Source organism: Gymnoscopelus microlampas (assembly GCF_963454915.1).
Source record: "Gymnoscopelus microlampas genome assembly, chromosome: 6".
Lineage (NCBI taxonomy): Eukaryota > Metazoa > Chordata > Actinopteri > Myctophiformes > Myctophidae > Gymnoscopelus > Gymnoscopelus microlampas.
In genome coordinates this window covers 24754585-24776833 of record NC_139943.1, presented here as the reverse complement: position 1 = coordinate 24776833, position 22249 = coordinate 24754585, and the positions used below count along the sequence as shown (strand labels likewise).

The following is a 22249-nucleotide window of genomic DNA, read 5'->3' as shown; positions in this document are numbered from 1 at the left end:
GTTGTGAGAGAAATAAGGAACCAGGTCTAGGAAAACAAGCCCAAAATAAGCAACTTAAGACACATGAGCACTTTTAAACCTATATGCGTCAGCTATTTGAAAATACCCAATCCACATGCTCACAACGCAAAGATTTGCTATTTTGAAAAACTCTTGCAATAGAATGTGGAATGTTTGGAATATTTTTTAAGAACATAAATGCTCCCTGGCACAAAACATTTTAAATAATTATGACACAATTTGGAAGCAAGCCTGAATAAGCACGTACACTTTAGAAACCCGCAAATCCCAATTTTTAGAGGCAACTTTACAGAAAAAGAAGCCCAAAGTCGCTTAAGTCGCTTATAATAAGCCGACATGGCAACACTGATTCGGAGGAAACCGCAGAGGGCGGTTCTGGTTGTAACTTGTGGCCAATCATTACAGATGATGCCATTTAGGAGAGACTGGTGGCGGTGGTCCCTTCAAATACGACTACATCCTTTAATGCAGTGGTTCTCAAAGTGGGGTCCGGGGACCCCCAGGGGTACTTTACCACTGAGCCATTAGTCGGCTATTAGACCTCCGTCTAAAACCGGGTTATAATTGGTCTAACAGTGAAAGTTTTTTAGCGGTCCAGGCTTAGCCTAGACGTTGATTAGCTGTTTTTTAAGCGTCTGTATATAGACGTCTATATTATAGACGTCATTTCAACCGCTAAAAAACTTTCACTGTTAGACCCCGTATATAACCCCGTTTTAGCCTAGCCCGTATTTTAGACGTCTAATAGCCCGAAAAATGCTCAGTGGGTTGGGGGTCCTCAGCTAAATGTGTACTTATATATATATATATATATATATTATATAGGCTACATCAGCTATTTGAAAATAGCTTATCTACAGGCTCACAATGCAACACGTGAGCTTGTAGATCTACTATTTTCAAAAAATCATGAAAAAACATGAAATGAAAACATTTGATTCTTTAAAAAAAAATGTTTTAACATCACAAATCTTGTGGGTAACAGGAAACCCTCTTCCTGGCACAACATATTTTCAGGTGGGGTCCATGGCCAAGAGCATATAGCCTATTGATTTGGGGATCCTTGACATGAAAAAGTTTGAGAACCACTGCCTTGGACTCAGATAAAGAATAGCTATTGCCTACATGTAACAATAAATCTCTGAATGAGCAGAACAAAGGTTTTAAAAAAAACTTTTAATGGTCAATCTATTCAGGCCAATGGTTGTCTATAAAAGTATCATACTCGATATAAAAAAAGAATAACCTAGTTCTAAACTTCTAGGTTCAACTATAAGTGCATATAATTAATCTTACATCTCGCAATTTAAGTGTTCTCTATCAGTGCCAGCCAGTGTATGCAAACACTGTACAAGAGCAATTTTTGACAAGGGGTTTAAACACTCAGACCTATACAGTCCAAAACGAACACATATTTAGTCTCGTGGTGGCTTGGCAACAACAAATGAAAAAGGCAAAGCACCTGCTGACACTGATTATCAATTAAAAATATTTTTGGTCCTATCATTTTTGATATTAATTCAATTTGTAATAAATATGCACTAGGCTATTTAATAGATTTTGCTGCTTGGGTTCATGCCATTTAGATAACTCTGGATGACAGCGTCTGCTAAATGCCTAAATTGTAAATAGCTTTATCAACTGGTAAATAAATAAAAGTGCTTCAAGCATTTAAATAGTGGAAGCTTTTAGGCTTCGGCAGGCTACCTTCGGTAAGGCGCAATAGGCCTGTTTCTTACCTATTCTCATGATGTCTAAATAAATAAATAATAGTACAAAAAGCTAAGATTCGGTCAGATACATAGAAAATAAAATTACAAACTGATTTACAAAAAAAGAAAGTCTAGAATGCATGATGTGCAGCCAGGCAGCACTTTTGTCAAGCAGCTACTTGGACTTTACGCATGAAACAAATTCAAGCATAATGGCATAAAGATATGGTAAATAATCCAAAATCATTCTCAGTTCTTTGAGTTGAGGAGCCTCTCCAAAAAGCCCAGAGCGAATTCCACTTCCTCCGGTGTTAAGTCCTTCAGATCGGGCTGGTCCTCTGGAAGGAGCCTCCTCTCACGGACCCCCTTGTCCCCCGCGCGCTCTGCGTTACTGCGGGATGTGATGGCGTGGATGTTCTGGAGCCTCTTGCTGAGCCAGTCCTGACGCTCATGCACGTGCTTGTGCACCCCTTGGTTGTGCATGAGTTGAACCTCAGTCACTGACCGTTTTCTACAATGGAAAATAACAATATAATATTAATGTGATTCACGTTAATATAAAATATGCCATATGCCATATTTTAGCCTACATTTTAAGGATTGAAATGTAGAATGAACTTGTAAAAAACTGTAGGCCTGATATGAATTTATTAACTTAAGTGGTACAATTTTTATTTAAAAAAAAAATGATGAGGGAAATTACCTTAGGGATCGCCCCTCAGAGAGCATAGACAAGTGTAGAATGCAGAGTGAAATGAATAAACAGTTCAAACGTCCGGCTATGAACATGATGACCTGTGAAATGCAACATGTTAAGTAAATGTGAACACCATATCACTAGTAGCCTGTATATAAACAAAACATTCAGCATGCAGACCACTGGCAAAATCATGTGGCTAATAAAGTCTAAATGGCTCACATTTATATTTTAAGATATCAAATCTTACCTTTTGAAGGGATTTTTGAAGGGTAAAAATAACTCAAAAGAATGCAGTGTGGATTAGCTATAAAATGTGGATAGTCCGATTTGGTATAGGTAGGCGTAGGCCTATTGTCTATTGCTTCTATCAGTTCTGCTAAGTAATCTGGACATCCCCACGTTCCTTTTATATGTCCTGTTCTTGCCATTGATGACGCGCTTTCATTAGCTGTTGAGGTCACCCCTCAAGCCGCTGGTCGGATAGGATAGGCCTAGGCCAGCACATGACAGCACCTCTGCTCTGATGGACCTTCAAACTACATCCAAGTTATATCAGTGGTGTAAAAGTAAGTACATTTACTCAAGTAGGCTACTGTACTTAAGTACAATTTTGAGGTATCTTTATTTTACTGGAGTATTTCCAAATTTCAGTACTTTTACTTCTACTCCACTAGGATCTCAGAGGTAAATATTGTACGTTTACTACAGTTACTTTGTATTTTGATTATCATTACAAAACATACGATACGCTACCCCCTTCAACCCTTTATATGTTTCGGCCATTTGAAAATAGCTGATCTACAAGCTCACAATGCATCACATGGCAAGGCATTGTGAGCTTATAGATCTGATATTTTCAAAAGGTTTTTATACATCTGTAACATTCTGCATAATGATTACTTTTACTATTGTACTATATTTTGGTACCAATACTTTTGTACTTTTGAGTATTTCTACATTGCAGTATTGATACTTTTAACTAAGTAAAACAAATTGAGTAGGCCTACCTACTTTTTCCACCATTTCAAGTAATTGCTCTGTGCAGTCTATATCATTGCCATAATAGGGAATGCGGTTTTTTTCAATATTTTATTGAAGACAAAAGTTATTGCCTAAATGATGTAGGCCTATTCGTTTTTTATATATATGAGATTGGACGTTATATCATTGCGGACATAATAGTCACAATCAATGCTTATAGCCATTTATTCAAATTTAAATAATGACTCTTAAATATTTCGTTAATATGACTTCAGATGCATGTGCCCCTCTCATCTGATTGATTGATTGATTTATTGATTGAATACTTTATTAACAGTTTGCAAATACAGAGGTGATGATTATACAGTGATGCTAAAAGGATAACACAAAAAACCCTGAGGGCTTATTTCCATTGTGGTCCTGTCTGTGTAGGCTATTCAATTCAAGCAGTCTACAGTGGCTATGCTGCCTCTCAACCATAGCGCCAAAAGTTCGAATTTACGACCCTGACCGCCATTATCGGGTCTCCCTGGTTACATACGCGGGCACTCGGGAATTAGCATTTGCTTTAATTAGTCCCCCAAAACTAAACGTGCACACACTACACATGACGTCAGAGAAAACACCCTTCTGAGGGGTAAAAAAGAACTGCGCACGAGGGCGATGGCGTCATGCTCAACTGATCGTCCCTAAATGTTTTAAAAAGTTGTCTGCATGCGTCAGTCGGCTCACAGCCAACATTTATGGAATGATTCACGACATATTGTATTCAATCAAAATCAGGAAGTGATTCAGGTAATTTCTTTGAAATGTTGGATGTTAAAGGTTATAGCTTTTAATTATGATAAAATAAAATAAATAGGCCTATACAAATATGAATAGCCTATACTTTGAAATGAAAACATTGGCAATATTCTCCAGTATAGCCTACTTAAACCAGATTTATTTTCTTCAGGTGGGTCACCAATTTCATCCAATCAGAAGATTTATTGTCCATTAAGGCATTGGTCAAGTCAAGGATCCCCAAATCAATAGGCTATGCTCTTAATTGGCCGTGGACCCCATCTGAAAATATGACAAGATCCATGTTACCCACAAGATTTGTGTTGTTAAACATTTTAGAAAAGTTAAATAGAAAAAAATCAAATATTTTCAAATGTTTTAAATATGTTTTTGAAAATAGCAGATCTACGAGCTCATGTGTAGTTTTGTGAGTTTGTAGATCAGCTATTTTCAAATAGCTGTTGTATATAGGAAAGTACACATTTTGCCGGGGACCCCTGAAACCCCTCAAGGACACCTGGGGTCCCCGGACCCCATTGCATTTATCAGCTTCAATTTTATAGTGTTGCAGTTCCAAATTTGTCTGCTCATTTATTTGTTTCATCACTTCAATTTCACTTGTTTCCTGATATATGAGTTCATTCTCCTGCTTGAATGAAATTGGTATCCCACCCTGAATTATGTTATTTTTTTCTGTTTAAGAGCTGGAGAGACACCCCTGTTACTGAACAAACAGTAACAGGGGTTCAGTAACAAAAAACACCCTAAGTCTATAGCAATGATTACTATCAGTATACAGCTATTTAACACTTGTTTGAACCAAAAAGATGACACCACCGTACACCATTCACATTCTGAATTGTGCAAGTATGAGTAATCCTTGTTTTTGTGTTTTAAATTGATTTATTATAATTTGTAAACATACAAAATACAAAATCTTCCCTCAATGCCTTAGTATTATTTTTGATATTTAGACCCTCTCTTTGTCTCTGTCTCTGTCTCTCTCTGGATCTCATCTTAAACAAGCTCAGTGCTTAATGAGTCTTCCAGTTTAGTAGACCTTGTATTGCGAATTTGTACTTCCATGTACTGCTGTTCTCATGTCTTACTAAATAAAGTACATCAATCAATCTGTCTCTGTCTCTGTCTCTGTCTCTGTCTCTGTCTCTGTCTCTGTCTCTGTTTCTGTGTCTGTTGCTGTCACTGTCTCTGTATGTCTCTCTCTCTCTATCTAGTATTAGGCTAGTCCTAAATATATGCCGCCACCACCATTTACATTTTGTCCCTATTAGTCACTATTAACCCCAATAAGCCTGGCATTTTATTTTGCGCCAAAAAAATAAATAAGTACAATATTTTTCATTTTTTTTAAATATAGCAAAAGCAGATCCGCAAGCTCATTTGTCGTTTGTCATAATGATAAAGTATGGAGAGCTTAAGTGGTTGAATGTTTCTGCTCCCTCCGCCCATATGCACACTCATTTTGGCCACCATGCAGGGTCAAGCACTCCTCTCACCCCTCAGTCAGTGTTGAGCCACAGGTGTCCTGACAGTGATCCATCCAATGCAACCACACGCCACATGCCGGGAAGGAGCGTCCTACTTAGTATGGTCACACCCACAACACATTAGGCAATGGTGAGGGCATGAGTTTTCTAAATGTAGCAGAAGCTAGGAATGGCGATGTCATGACACAACGGCTCTGTTTACACTAGGACTTTGTGTCTGTAATAAAACAAAATATGATTTTTTTTGTCAGTGAGAGTGAGGTAAATGCAATTTGCATTCAGAGGTTAAAAAGTGTCTTACAATGAGCTCTACCTGGAAATTTGAGACTTAATTTTGGCTCCAGTGTGAGCTAAGCCATACGTACATCCCATGTACAGACCCTCTAGAATCCTCTTCCTTATGTGGGTCCCCTTGTCACCCACCCGGGGTAAAACATGACGGCATCGTCAGAGAAGTCAGGGTATGGCATTTTCGCAAGCAGCTCCAGGATTTTTTAAGTAACTCTTAGTTTCATCAGGATGAGTTGAACATCTGTGACATTTGTATGAAAGACAGATTGATAGAAAGGCTGAACTGAAGATGCACCAATACAGCAAATTGTATCTGCATGAATAGCATATAGGCCTAAGTATATTTTGTATTTTTAATAATTGCAAAATATTTTATTTTTTTAGGCCCTCATTCAGTCACACCATCATTGCACATACCTGAGTGAGTGAATCTTATTTTAATTTTGTACTTAAATCAACAATCAAAATTGTACCATGGCAGCAAAGAACCTGACAACAAATATTGATTATCCCCTTAACTGAACCATTGCACCTGTTGATAAACAAATGTCACAGGTGGCTTGTGGCTAGCAATTAAATCTGTTTACATACCAGTATTACAAGATTTATGGTTGTAGGGGGGGCCCTGAGGCCTGAGTCTTAAAGATTGTGACCTCGCCTCGCTTTCCCATGATACTATTACGGACTACGGTGGCCACGGCCTGTTTAGATGACACCAACCACACACAATGACCTCTGACCTTAGCTTAGGATCCTTAACTTTGTCGTTCTCATTACCTCATGCTGGCTCAACGCAAAACATGTCACCTATGGCATGCAACGGCAACAAGGTGCACAAGAATGCAACAAGGCAAAAGACTACAAACCTAATGCAAAAAAGAAAAAGCCTAACACAATAACGCCAAAGCATATTGACAGAATTGTGTCTGCACCATTATGGACTGAATTAGTTCTTGGTACAAGGTCTGATTATGATGAGACAGATAAACTCACCATAATGATGAAAGAATCTGAAAGTCCAAATATGGGTTTGGGATTTATCAGTTCTAAAACTGACTGGGAAGGCTCTTGGTGTAGGGACTGTGTGTTAGATATTTCATCCATTATCTTACATTATAAACTCGTAACTCATGTATGCCATATACTCTTGAGTTATGGATGACATGCTAAACATTAGGGTCAACTTGGCATTCAGAACAATTACAAGTCAGGTGCATCAGTAAGTGAACCTGGTCCCTTAGGCACAAGAATAGTACAGAAGGGTAATTAGGGAGCATGGCAGTGCTATTTTAGGTTTTCCTTTGATTTTTTATAGAGGGTGACGGCATGTCCCGAGGTGAGTGACAGAGAAGATAAATAGCAGCATAGATTCTTGTCATATCAAACCATTAGAAATAGCCTACGGTAAAACACAAGTACACATTTCATTACAGATGTTTGTTTAGAAGGTTCATGTTTTTTATTATTATTGTGAAGTAGGTAATTAAAATATTTGTCTGATCTTGAAATGCAGAAGCTGCCAAAAAGGGAAAGTGTCAAATATACCTATTTATTCTATGTTATAAGATACAAGTAAGAGATGCCTATATGAAGCCATATATTGACAGGATTTATTATGTATGGTCAAGGGTCAGATAGGAGGACCTCAAACGTGTGTATGAGCTCATGTACACCCTTCATTTCCCCCTGACATTACAGCTAGCACCGCTCAGTTTGAACTCAATCCTTCTTTTCCCAGAAATGCTCACTGGCTTTTCTTGGTTCCCTAGGAGGCGATGCACCAAGATTTGGCAACATTACAGAGCAAACTCCTGATTGTTAGTTTAGCTCTCAAAGGACAAGAATGGACACTCTCAGCTGAGTTTAATTGAAATTGATATCCTTTTAGGTAGACAAGATCAAATGCAGACACAAACATTTCAAATTACAATGTATATTAAGTCGGCCACTGCCTATTAATGCATCAAACCTCAAGACACATTCTATCTCTTTCTCATCTCACATGCTGCTTTCTAGAAATACATGTCATGAGTCTAAATGCATAAATCATAATGCCATGGGTGTTCTGTTCTATAAACTGGAATGGAGCGATTTGCAAGTGCTGTATCTTTAGTGCAAAGTAATAAACTCAATTTGTTATACATTGTAGGCCTGATATGAATGTATGAAACTAAAGGTGACCTTAAATCACCATGTTAGTTCATCCATTTAGGCCTGTTGTAACCTGTGCATGTTTATAAAAGTTAAGGTAGAGTGTAAATGGAACAATAATGGACCTGCCAGCCGCCAGGATGTGTTCTTAAAGGGTAAGACCACTTTGGTAGAGGTTTGGGTTGTGTAGTTACCTTGCCATGATGTAACTCCAAAGGTGGGAAAGAAATGAAAAATAATTGCTCCATTGATTAGAAATTGATAATTCAAAATATGCTCCTCATTGACTTACATTGTACGGTAAAACAGCTCTCAAAGTCACTCTTTTAGCACATAAATGAACCCAAACATAGCTGATTCAGGCAATATAGAGCATCACCAAACCCAGTACTGTTTGTTTTTTTAATAAAAATGTCAACTTCCTGTTGATTTTACTATTTGAAGATCTGGATCCGGATCCGCGGATCCAGTCCGGGTTTTCTACTTATTAAAAATGGCAAAATCAACAGGAAGTTGACATTTTTATTTAAAAAAAAAACAGTACTGGGTTTGGTGATGTTCTATATTGTCTGAATCAACTTTGTTTGCGTTCGTTTATGTGCTAAAAGAGTGACTTTGAGATCTGTTTTACCGTACAATGTAAGTCAATGAGGAGCCTATTTTGAATTATCAATTTCTAATCAATGGAGCAATTATTTTTTATTTCTTGTCCACCTTTGGATTTACATCATGGCAAGGTAACTACACAACCCACACCTCTAACAAAGTGGTCTTACCCTTTAAGTCCATACTGCATTGTTCTGTGTATAGAGTCCTGGGAAACTGTGTCTTCCAGGACCAGGTCATTCCCCTTGAGTGAGTCACCCACTTACTAGTCTCGCGTGGCCAGACTGTTGCCTCCCACAATTTTCAAATGTTTCCGGTCATACAGTCTGGGACATGGAAGCTTTGATCATGATCTCTTACTGCCAGACTTATTTCTTGCTGCGTTTGCCCACTGCCAGCGATTTTTCAAATTTTCTTACCTTTTTCAAGTAGTCACAGAATATTTATCTCCAGTATGATCGATCCCCTGATGGTTGCTAATCACTGAGGGTTTCACTGTGTGGTTTCACAAATGTCAGCGAGGTCATCGCGACCTCGTTGACATTAATTGTCTGCCTTTGAAAATAACATGTCTGGGCCAAAAATACATAGTAAAAAAAAAAGTACACAGGCCTTAGTAGTACAGCCTTTTTAAGTTAAACAAGAAGTGAATGGAGCAGCAAATCTTCAGATCATGATATCTTGGGTTCTGTTTAAAAAAAACAAAAAAAAACGGAAAAACTCGTTATAACTCTATAACTTGGCAGCCAGGGCGTTATGACAATGATTCGTTATAACTCGTTCTTGGCAGCAAGAGAGTTAATTCAAATATGAAGTGGATGTGAAGGCTCCTACCCACTTCCGTTTCGCCTTTACAGTCGCGCAAATGTATCCTAATATAAATCAAAATCATCTAAGCATATATAGCTTGATGCTAAGCAGAAATGGAAATTACATAAAATGTAAAGATATTTCAAAATATATTTTCGTGAACGGAAGTGCCAGCTTCCTCTCTCGGATTTCGGGAGGTGTAGTTCCAGACTCTATATAGCATTCGGAGATTGTGGAATAGTTGTCTGGCTACACGAGACTACCCACTTCCTAATGCATTCATGGTTATAAGGTAGCCGATCAGTCTATGCAGTCTTTGTCAGGTGTGACTGAAGTCAGTTAAGTTTGTTTTTCCCCTACTGTTGCAGACAGTCGGTTCATAATTGTAACGAAGACGAGCTGAGATTCTGAATAAACATCGATACGTAACATCTGAGGAATTCATTCTTAAATAAATTCTCTTCAGTGTGAGTGAATGTGCCTGCTCAATTGCTTATAGTGCATGTTAATTAACTCTATAATACTAGTTGACCGGGGTCAGGCTCTATAGTTAGTCTGTTCCTTTTTCCCCCCTCTACACCAAATCTCTTTGCAGAGGATAGCCGATGTACAAGCTCAGAACGCGTCACAATGATGTGAGCTTGTAGATCAGATATTTTTACTGGATGTTCACTGCAAAATAGGAATGCTAGGGTTCATGTTTTTTATGTTTCTGCCTGTGTGTGTATATACAGTACATCCGAGTGAAATTTCATCCCCATCTCCATTTTGGCTGCTGTCTCTTCAGGATTCATGCATGATATGGAAGAGTAAACGTTATTCTTGACAGAGTAGTAGACATGCCTTAAGACGTCGGCACTTCCTCTCCATAAATCAGACTGAGGGGATTGAAGTATTGTCCAACAACTTGAGAGGAAGCCTTGTTTTGGTCAGACTAGATCATTCTCACTGACCCGGAAGAAACTTGCCATCAACCACCACACTGGGTGGTTTTGAGTGCACATCTGGATGTAAGTAATCGTGTGTGTGTGTGTGTGCGTCCACGTGCGTGCGTACTTGTGTGTGTGTGTGTGTGTGTATGTGTGTAGCGGAAGTGGGATTCTGACTGAGTGTATACTGTCTCAAAAGTGCCATCTTTCACGAAGCTTATTCATTTCATATACACACATACACACACACACACACGTTAAGGGAGATTGATGATCCTGCAATAACATGAGCGTGTGGCCATTCAAAGGCGGCTCCGGTGGGTGCTCGTGTTGGCCGTCTTTGCCACCGTTCCACTATGGCAAAGAGTTCATGCAAAGCACACATGCACACATAAACATATACATACAGTCATGGCCAAATGAGTCACCATGTGGAGTGTTAAAGCAGGAAACCTGGATTGTTTGGCCCATTTCAGACATTTTACCACCTTCACACCTGAAGGAAGACACTAAAGATCCCACCTAGGCCTACACAGATTTAAGGGCTTTGTCTCCCTGCCACGTGTGATTACCGTGGCAACAAAGACTCTCTCCTCAGCTGTGAATTAAATATCCTCAGCAGGAATAATAGGAGAATGTGATTAACACATTATGAGGGCATGTAAGGCTGTTATTGTACTTCTACAAAAAGGAAATGTTTTCTTTTGGAGTGATAATGTGATTTGCATTTAGGTCTTGCATTGGGGATGTGCAGTTGTAATTCGACTTTTCTTAACAGGGAATTACAGGGAATGGGCCTTGTGAGCTGTGTTCTCACAAGCACAATGGTAAAACATGGGTTAAATATTTGATATTTACTTTTAAGTTTAAGTACTGTTAAGTTAACTGTCAGATTTCATGGCATACTTTAGAACTACCATCATGATAAATAAAGTTATTGAAAGGTGCTACACAATCTGTACAATCCTGCAGCACAGATGTGTTTTAACCCTTAAGGGATGTTACTGTAGGATTGAGGCGGATGACATCCGCTCACTCCGGATGGTTTTCCTCATTTTTTACACCTCAGGTGTAAAGCTAAAACCCGAGGGGCAAGGCTCGTTGAACGCTTGCAGGCAGAAGTAATGTAGCGCCCCGGACGAATGGAGCATCAATAGCAGTGGAAAACAGATGAGGACAATCCTGATCTGGAAGTCATCCAAACACCATCCCTATTATTATGTGTGGACTGAATGACACTGACTAGTATATGTCTAATACATCTGATTCTCCACAGCAGCCATATTACATATGTGTATAATGTTCTGTGAATCATCCTAATCTGCAGTCACTATGGCCAGAGTAACTTTACCTCACCAAATCTATGCACAATAACCACCTAAACCCTATATATTCCTTGACCCGAGTTCCCCAGCGGTCTGTACTCGGCCCCCTACTTTTTTCCTTCTACAGTGTAGAAGGAAAAAAGTGGGGTGTAGAATCTACACCAAATGTCAACACATTGTGTTGCGACGCATTGTGAGCTCTGCTATTTTCACCGAATGTTTGCCTATTTTCTGCAAATGTTTGCCTATTTTCTGCAAATGTTTGCCTATTATGACAGGAAGCTAGTGTTCAATGCCGTTACGGTCAGTGCTCTTAATCTGTGCCAAAGAACCTGCCATTACGTAGTTATTGAGCCTTAATGCACTGACAGAAACGCCAACAAAATCCAAATCAAACATCTAGTGATTCATTTTCTAATAATATGTTTTAAAGGCATACTGTGGTCAAATAAACAACAACATTGTGTTTATTGGTATATATACTCAATCTTCCATTTCACAGGAAAAGAACATTGTCTTGTGAGAGCATGGTAAACAGGGGGCACAGATATACAACAGAGCTGAATTTTCCAAACCACTGGCTAAGCTTCCAAAGCCGCACAAGTTTTCCCAAGACTCAACAAGGGCTGAATAAAATCCTTTAGACTGTAATTGTCCCCAATAAGAGCTCATGTCCAGATGGTAGGTTTGGGACTGCCCCAGCCTAGTTCAGAGTTTCCCCTTCAAAGAAAAGGGTTTTCCTCGGCTCACATGACTCAAAAAGAAAAAATGGGACCTGATTTTTTTAACATGCAATATGTTATGCTAGATGATAATTGATATAAAGTAATTGCTATAAAATAATGTTCACATTTTAATGTTGTGTTGTGGGTACTAAATTCGTACCCAAGGAGGGGTTGATGGTCCATTGTGGAACCTTGGGCCGTCAACCTTTACTTTATAGAGTGTGGAGCACAGTAGCTGTGCTCCGGTTAGAAGGAAGGCCTTGATAGCCACAGCGTTGATATACTGAATGTTATAGATAAGAACTTCAGAATTCTCCAGGCGCTCAACCGAACGCTTGTTTGCATGCAGACCTAGATGTGGAGCGATTTGCCTTCGTGATATATCAGGTCGTATTGTTTTAATATCATTAATTTGCTGTTCTTTTATTCACATAGTATAGAGGGAATCTCCCTTGTTTCTCAATAAAGATGCCTTGCGCATGTGAACGGTAATTACTGTGTATGTCGTCTATAAACTGGACTTCAGGGTTTTATTGAACCAAGAGTGACAGGTCAGCCACGGCACATCAAGACATAGGTTTGGAAAAGACCAAATTAAGGAATTTATGTCTGGCTGACCAATTACATCTTACCAACCTGATAGCTTAGTCCAAGGTGGTTTGGTGCAAAGGAAGTTTAGTGTCCTACAATGAATGTATTGCCCCTTTTCATAAAGTGCAGTTTAACATCTTCCCTGGAAAGAAGGACAAATAATACATTATGAAATAATGGTGCAGCTCTCTATTGTTTTTGCTAGATTAGATATAGTAAAGAATTCTACAACTGTGTAGGTAGGGAGATAACAGTGGAGAGAGTGAAATATGTTAATTAATGTTCTTCATTTTGCTGGGGACCCCGTGGAACACGCTCAAGGACCCCTGTATCCCCTGACCCCATTTTGAGAACCACTGCTCTAGGGAAGTATGCCTCATAACATCATTAACTTAATCATGAATTTGGTCAGGCTACAATTCAATACTCTAGCATGTGGTTGGAAATTCAAATACTGTAATTCTAGGTCATACTGTGGTATGACCTAGAATTTAGAAGGATTTAGAGTCATATCATTTTAAAACAGGACCAATGTTTTTGCACCTGATCAATCATATTGTATGTCTGGAAAGAGTAAAATGTGGAAAACAAATGAGGACATTTTGTTTTCTGCTTTATCAGCAATGTTTCAAAATGCAACAATGTAGCCATTTTGCCTATCCTGAATGTAAGATAACCTTACTGTTATATCCAGACTGTTTGTCTGCATACCTGGAATTCAAAGAGGTGATGGAGAAGAAAAAGAAGAAGGAAGAAAGAAAAGGAGAGTTTGAATTTAGGACTGGATCAATTGACACAGGATGACAGTGCACCTAACCCTGTTGCTCAATGCATAAGTATAATTATTACTCCCACATGTGCCACAAAACACGGTTCTGCTGCCTGCCCTGTGACTGAACTATTTTGACCTGGTGGTCACTGTCAGTGTCACCCCTAGTGACATCATAAGGTGCTATGTTACAGGAACAAAGCATAGTCTGCTATGACGCAAAGAGCCAGGCCCACATCCTATTTCCACTGAAGAACACTGGTGGGCTCTGCCTCACATCATTCTTGTTCAGTGACCTCATAGGGCCTTCATTTTCAGACGATGGATCAGAGAGACTTTTTCCCACCATGAAAAGGGGAGTCATGAATGGAGCACATGGACAGGGCCTATGAAAACACTAAGCACAGTGGGTGACCAAGGACTCACACTTCCCAGTCTACTACTGTGAGAAATTTGAGATTGCCTGGGTGTCAAAAGTTTATCAACTCTATTTTGTATAGCCATGTATGTTATCAATTAAATATAGGCCTAGGTCTATAAACTAATAACTAACTAACAATTATGCTATGTTTTGTCAGGCACTTTGACTGACTTTCACTTAGTTTTTGCCTACAATTGTTAGAAATAAAGAATCCCCCAGTCCATAGGTTACTTTTAAACTCATTAATGCAGTCCACGTTGTAGGCTATTTAAAAGCTACACTTAAACTCATTTACAGTATTATTTTGCTGTAATCAATCATCCCAAATTGTCCCTTCTAAACATTTTCATAGCCAAATCCAACATGTAATGCCTAATAACTGTAACTCAGTCATTTTAATTAACAACATCTTTACACCTGAGGCTCATCGATAATCATCTACTGAAATAGCATGACAAGTTCTCCACTTCTGCTTGTCTACTACTATTCAACCACAAACAAAGTATGTGCAGTAAAGCAGAGGTGGTGATAGGTAGACTGTTTTCTGCCGTGTCTGTCAGTTTGTTACAATGTTTCCAATTAACACTGATGTAAAGGAAATATTGTAACTGTATTGAATGTTTCCAATGTACGATGGTGTCGCGTGCCGAAAAAAAGCCGATCTACAAGGCAAGCTCGCTTCAAGTCAGTTTGCCTTGTAGATCGTCTTTTTTCGGGAAGTCGCTTGTAGATCGGCTATTTTCGGCAGGAAGACAGGAGCATCATGGGAGTGGCGGTAGCGCGATGTTTGGGTTGCAGAGGTGAATGAGCGGGCTCATCAGTAGTGCACTTATGAGCGGTGACAGCGGTCCCTTTGATGTCAACTTTGTTGCGACCAAAAAACCCGGAAAAGAAAATCCAGAGGTAATCTTGATTTATTCTTTTAATGCATTTGTTTCTCTTGCACTCTTTATGTGGGATGTAAACGTTTTAGACTTAAACGCATCATCAAAGGCTCGCGGTGTGCTCAGAAGCCAAGTACATTTCAGGTACGAACGATTAAAAAACACAGCCGGGGTTAATCGTAGTTGAGCTGAAACCTCTTCACATACATCTGACTAATATATACAAGTATAGAATCTCCAGTGCGACGGTGTAGCTTGCTTGCCGAAAATACTAGATATACAAGCTCAGTAGCTCACAACGCATCACAACACATGGCAAGGCGTTGTGAGCCTGTAGACCTGCTATTCTCTGTACGCGACACCGCCGTAAGACGAAGGCTTGAGTAACTTAACTCCGCAGCAAGAAGATACATTGTTGCTTTTTGTTGATTTCTCAGTGGTGACTTGATTTGGGGCTACATTGTTGCAGAGCGATACATCTGAGGGGGAGGAGGGGTGTGTGCAGACCTGGCGGACAGACAGGCCAGGTAGCTACATTTCAATCTTACACTGACTGCAGGGGTCTTCAACGTTTTTCAGCCCAAAGGACCCCCTAGCTGAGAGAGATGATTCAGATGAAGAAGGGATCCCCACCACTATATATTGTATAAAATCGTGTTTTTAAACTTTTTCATAGATTTTAAATTCTAGTTTCATTGACTTGTTTGACAGCACTATAGTGTTGCGTTGTGTTGGATGCATGTTTTTTAAGACAGTTGACCACTTAAACCTCCAATACTTAGAAAAGTAGCTTGGTCTGCTCCTTTCCCCCCTCTTTGGCAAAAATAGCCGATCTTGTGGCCTTGTAGATCTGCTATTTTTGGCTAATGCTGGTTAATGTAAGAAAACAAAGAAAGCTGTTTCACGTTTACATGACGTTTCTGAAATCAGTACTGGCAATAATCAAGTTACAGCACATGTAAATGCATAATACACCAACATTCTTCTGCTTGTACCTGTATGAGACTATGAGTGACAAATAAATCCTCTTAATTCTTGATTCTTGCACTAGCCTAACCTTTAAACGGGCACTGTGCTGATTTTAGACAAAATACAGTTTGAATCTGTTTATTTGTAATGTGGAGCAAATACAAACTTAAATGACTATTTATGTGTAAAAGAAAACTTTGCACATTGCAAACCTTGTTAGCTTTCACAATGTTATTTTAGTAATGGGGCTTGCCTTGGCTGGCCACATACCGGAACATCTTCAGCCTAGTGCTAAAGCCATGCCTTTTGCATTTCTGCTTCTTCTTACATGTTGGCAGTAAAAAAATATTTTGTGTTTTTGTTTGTGTATGGGATTTGAACAGGACATGTCATGTCTGTGTGCGATCAGTGTGAACAGTATCTCATAGCAACCTTTCTGTAATGATGTACTCCCTTTGGTGGTGCATGTTTGCTAAGCACCATTGCTTGAATTCAGAAAAAGTGCTTCAAAATTAAAAATTGTAATTAGCTAGAAAGGATCTGCATGAGATCTGTGCGCGCGCGCGCACACACACACACACACACACACACACACACACACACACACACACACACACACACACACACACACACACACACACACACAGACTAAACTCTCTCCTTGTACTACACAGGATCATGGCTGCAGAGGCAGATTCAGACTTGGATTGGGACACATACTGGACTTCACCTCAGAAGAAAAAGACTAAGAGAAAGAAAAAATACAAGAAAGACAGAAATGGTAAAAGAATCAAAGGTGACATAGCCTTGGAAAAGGAAAGCAGCATCCTGAAGAAAAATAAACAGAAGAAGCCCAGAACCCCAGAACCTCAAAGAGGTGATGAGGTGATGAAGAAGAAAAAGAAGAGGAAGAAGAAAAAGAAAGACAAGAAGAGTGTGAATTTAGAACTGGATGACAGTTTTACATTGACACAGGATGACAGTGCACTTAACCCTGTTGCTCAATGCATAAGGCCTGAGCAGATATCCGCAATCAAACCTGCCACATCTAATTCACAAAGTGATACGCAGGCAAAGCCTAATAAAATAACGAATTACTTCATCTCCCCCAAAACAGCCAAAACCAAAAAGAAAGTGGCATTTCATTTATCACCTGGTTACATTAGTGCCAAACACACTTGGGTAATCTCACAGCCACCCCAAGCAAAAGACAGTGATTTCTCAGAGAGTCAAGTGATGAGAGACGATGAGAAACTGCAATATGGAACACGGACTGGGCAGAGCCAGAGCCAACCACAGGACAATGACTCTCAATGCACCGGAGATGATGCATACAGCCAGAGCCAGGACCTCTTTATAACCCAGAAGACATTCAGATGTTCATCGTCTGAACCATCCAGTAGTGAAAACATGGAAGAGGGCATCAGTTCAATTCCACTCACCCTCAGTGAGCAATTCAGGGGAAAACGGCCACCATCACCACATCTCATGCTAAATCATGCAGCGTCAGACAGACATCAAAAGCACTTGCAGAGACATGCTCAGCATGAACTCCCACAGTTACATCAGATGAGAAAGCCCAAGAAAGAGAAACCTGACCAGGATGTCACAAAGCTGACAGAGAAGACCCACACACCAAACCAGAAGAACCAGATGTCTCCCCCATGCTTGAAGCCTACAAATAAACCATCACTCTTTCCCCCAATATCAACAAACAACACATCCACACAGACAGAGAATTTCTTCACCACTGAGCTCTCATTTTTCCTCAGGTTCTGCCAAGAAAGTAAAGTGACGGAGAGCTCAGAGGACTTGAAACCTGTAGATCTGAGTCTGCCGCAAAGAACAAGAGCACAGTTGGGCAGTTGTTTGTCCTCTTCAGGCAAGATTGGTGTCAAAGATGTAGCCGACAAGCATGGCAACCAGCATCTTTCATCTTCACCTATAGAGATCAAAGATGAAAGTGAGGAGGAACTGATATATTCCCCAGGAGATAGCGAAGAAAAGAAAAGATGTAAAGATGAAACAACTCCCTCTCCCCAGTCAGAGCCAGAGCCCAAGTCCACAGGCACCACCACTTCCAGTGAGGACAGTGAGCGCACTGGCAAGTTTGACCTGACACAGGTGAGAAATTCCATAATCATTATTACATTTAAACATTAGTTTAAAAAAGATCTAGAAGTATTTGTTGCTCAGATAACAAAGCTATACTTGGGGAAAACCACCACATCTGATGCACAATATTACCACCACCTAATCTGATTCACAATATTAAAAATTACATTCTATTCTGTTGGAAAACTACAGTTCTTTATGCGTGTTTTGCATAAATATAACATTGTTGTAGAGGTTAACAGAAATTGACAAATTAATTATCATTTTACTACAGGTCAGAGCGGTCCAAACAAGACTCAACGAATCCTTCTTCTTCAAAATGAAGGGAGACGGACATTCACACAGACCTGACTCCCCACTGATGAAATCCTCACTGATGAAACTTCACAAGGGGAAGAAAAGTGGAAGACACTGAAATTACAGTATTTGATGAGACAGAGATAGAGATGGATTTGAAAGGATAAGGGTTCTAATTTGGAGGGATTATTTGACTGGGCTGGTTGGAGGAATACCAGCCAGATGTTAAAAAGATAGTAAACTTTGCACCCAGGCCTCATAGCTCTGAACTGCCTCCTTTAGAAGTAGGCTTTTGGAGGAACCACTGAAGTTACGCTAAACATTAACTATATAACTTGCCCAGTTTGATTGAAATGTGCACTTGATTAAAAATGTACATTAAATGTACATTCCTGAAGTTTGGTTTCATGTATAATGGTCAATTTATTGATAAATGACAAATTTGTTTTATGACAAAGTTATTGTTTCAGCTATTGAATACTGGACTATTTCATAATTAATGTTGTGCATTACTGTTCACTTTAGAAGAAAATGACTTGCCACTTACAAATGGCCATTTGTTAATTTATTGTAAAACAAAACAACTTTCTTATTGCAGTGACAATTTTCCAACTGTATCCTCCTGCCATAAACGTAATAATATTAAACACTGCTGTGACTATTAATATTGTGATGTTCTAAGTAAAGTAAATCACAATAAGAGTAATTCCTTGCCAACCCTAAGTTATTATACATGTGATGTCACATACTGTATACACACACACTACAGCAGCAAATTTTTAACTGCCGTTAAAGAAATGCACCAACCCCTTATTCAAAGGAATCTTTATTCATATGACCACCTCTGTTACAAATAAGCATAACACGTAAAGCTACACATTACCATTTAACCCTTTAAGACTGGGAAAGCATAATTTCTGTCATTTTAAGATTTCTTTGGCTATTCAAAAATAGAAGATACAAGCTCATAGCGCAGCAATGAGTGCAGCGCTATGAGCTTGTAGATTTGCTATTTTAGAAAAATCGTGAACATTTGTAAATCTTGGAATACATATTTTTTAAAGCGAACATTTGTAAAATATTTAGTTCCAGGGACCCCCAAAGATTTGAGTTACAAATGTCTGCTTAAAAAAAAAAAAGTTACATGATTTTTCAAAAATAGTAGGTGCCGTGCTATGAGCTTGTATAGCTGCTATTTTTGAATAGCCAAAGAAATCTAAAATGACAGAGATGCGTTCCCGGATTGAATGGGTTAAATGAACAGAACAAGGCATACATCAACTAAGAGCATCCTAGTTGTGCCTGAAGAGTTTGATCCCCATCCAGCTCCAAAGGTGGAAAAATACATAGACTGGTATGGTGACTGGCAGTAGCAGACTGTAGAAACAGAGACTGCTGCTACTGGTACAGCCTTGGGGAAAGTTCTCATCCACTGCAGCAGAGTAGAACAAGCCACACAGTGACACTATAGGTACCAGCACCACCAGATTGGACAGGGCGAACATAGTGGCAGATAATATACTGTATATACAATAAGTGTTGCAGGATGTCCTGTGTTATAGTTGTATCTGAATGAAATGGCAGTAGTCCGATAAGATATTGTTTTCAGTATGCCATCTTCACACTTATTAAACTTAGGTTTCTGTCAAGTATACAGTACCAAAACAAAAACTACATTAATTTCTCCTCTCAACAGACTAATGTACCTTATATATATATATGAGAGTCCTTTGCACTGATGTAAGTCCTTACATGTGGTCAGACATTGAAATGAGATGGATTTCAATGTCTTTAGTTGTAGGTCATGTGTATGTCTCTGTGGTCAGAATGTGTCAGTCAATATCAGCCTACTATTAGAAAGGACACTATTTCTGGGTTATAGGCTCTGTGATTCCGTCTTTGCTTCTATCCCTGTGTGGGTTCAGTCGGCGTCTCTGTGTCCTTCTGTATGAGACGTGCGTCCTGAGGGATCATGTTGGGGATGCCATCGATGATGGGGTAGGCAATGCCAAGCTCTTCATTCACCAACTCATTGGTCTTCTCGTCGTACCTGAGCAAGGATGAAAACAAGAGCAATACTGTACATTACTCATTTCCATGGGCCTGTTATCGAGATTACTGCAGAGGAACAACATATCCTGCATTTTAGGATGTATGTAACTGGCAATGGGATTTAAATCCTAAACGTTTACAGCAACTATACACCTTTTCAAACTTAACATAAACATACTAAATACGTCCTAGCTTATTTCCTGTTGCAGTGTTTTTTAGATCACAGTAGCTGACAGGAAATATAAACTTGAACCCATGCAAGCTGTAACTACCAACAAAATTAATTCCACTAGTGACAAGATCAAGGCAGGGACCAAATGATGCAGCTGAATTCAACCATTTAGGCCGACGTTTTTCAGTCCAAGGACCCCTTAGGTGAGAGAGATGAAGCAGGGACCCCCGGGACCCCCCCCCCAGGGACCCCAGGGACCCCCGGGACCCCCCCCCCCCACTACATGTATACAATTGTGTTGCAGATTCAACTTGTTCCATACATTTCATATAATAGTTTCATAGACTTGTTTGACAGCACTGTCAATGTGTAGCGTTGTGTTGGATTTATGTTAATGTGTATTTTCAGACAGATAACCACTTAAACCCTCAACCAAACTTGTACTTGATCTGCTCTTTTTTTACACTACACCAAACCTCTACAAGCTCATACGCGTGAGCTATCCTAGTAGCTCTGAGGACCCCGGACCCCGTGTTTAAGACCCCTGATTTAGGCAATAATAATGACATTTACATGTTTTTTAAAACGACCTACCTCAGTGGCTGTTTGGACAGTGGACATGCGAGGAACTGGAGCAACGAAGTGTCAAACTGGTGTAGGGCTTCGTCCTTCACATTATCAGAAAAGCCTCTGTTGTTTGACGGGACAAATGCAGATGAAACAAGCTTATGCGAAGGAGGCGCACATTTCAGGGATCGTTGAACACAAGCAGCTTGGTTCACTAATCTCCTCAAAGCACTTTGAATCATGACCAAAACCTACTATTACCGAAACTTCTACAAGATGTCACTGCTGTCTGCCAACCATAGAGTTATAAAATATCACTGTCAACCTCCACAACAGGAAACCATGTGATGTGTGCAACCAAAATGTAGTTCCCCCCCTTTACAATGACATGACATTTTTTGTTCCTCCATTATATTTTCCGTTTAGGGTTTGCCAATGTAAAATTCAAAAAGTCTTTCAGCTTCACCAATATGAATCATTATGCTTTCTGAATCAGCCCAATTGTATGGTCATTTTCATACTAGTGGTATTTAGCACTGCTGGAAATCATCGTAGACGGTCATTGTACAACTTATACGTGTCCACTTGGTGGCAGTATTACACTGTTTCAACTGTTGAGATCTAGATAGACCACATCTCAAATGTTCTGTTTTTGGAACAGTAAAACTATTTTAAAAGAAATAAGCTTCTGTTCCCAAAAAAAAAAGACAAAATGATAATTTATTTAAAAAAGGAAATACTCTTTAGACGATTCCTCTTGTGATATGAAGTGGAATCATTTGATGGAGATAGACTTTGTCAATTGCAATTGGCAGTCACTGTTTGAATCTTAGTCACATTTAAGTGCCGCCGACATTTTCAACATGATTT

General features: G+C 39.4%; 1 protein-coding gene across 1 annotated transcript; it reads right to left on the bottom strand.

Annotated features, from left to right (window-relative positions):
- Positions 1–19396: 19396 nt before the first annotated feature.
- LOC311048093 (phosphatidylinositol N-acetylglucosaminyltransferase subunit Y-like) lies at positions 19397–20496 on the bottom strand. Its single transcript, XM_084061129.1, has one exon. The coding sequence runs from the start codon at positions 20091–20093 to the stop codon at positions 19881–19883; it is 213 nt and encodes a 70-aa protein (XP_083917255.1). The 5' UTR covers positions 20094–20496; the 3' UTR covers positions 19397–19880.
- Positions 20497–22249: the final 1753 nt, after the last annotated feature.

Coding starts and splice junctions, on each gene's coding strand:
- LOC311048093 (XM_084061129.1), bottom strand. CDS start 20,093: ATGTTCGCCCTGTCCAATCTGGTGGTGCTGGTACCTATAGTGTCACTG.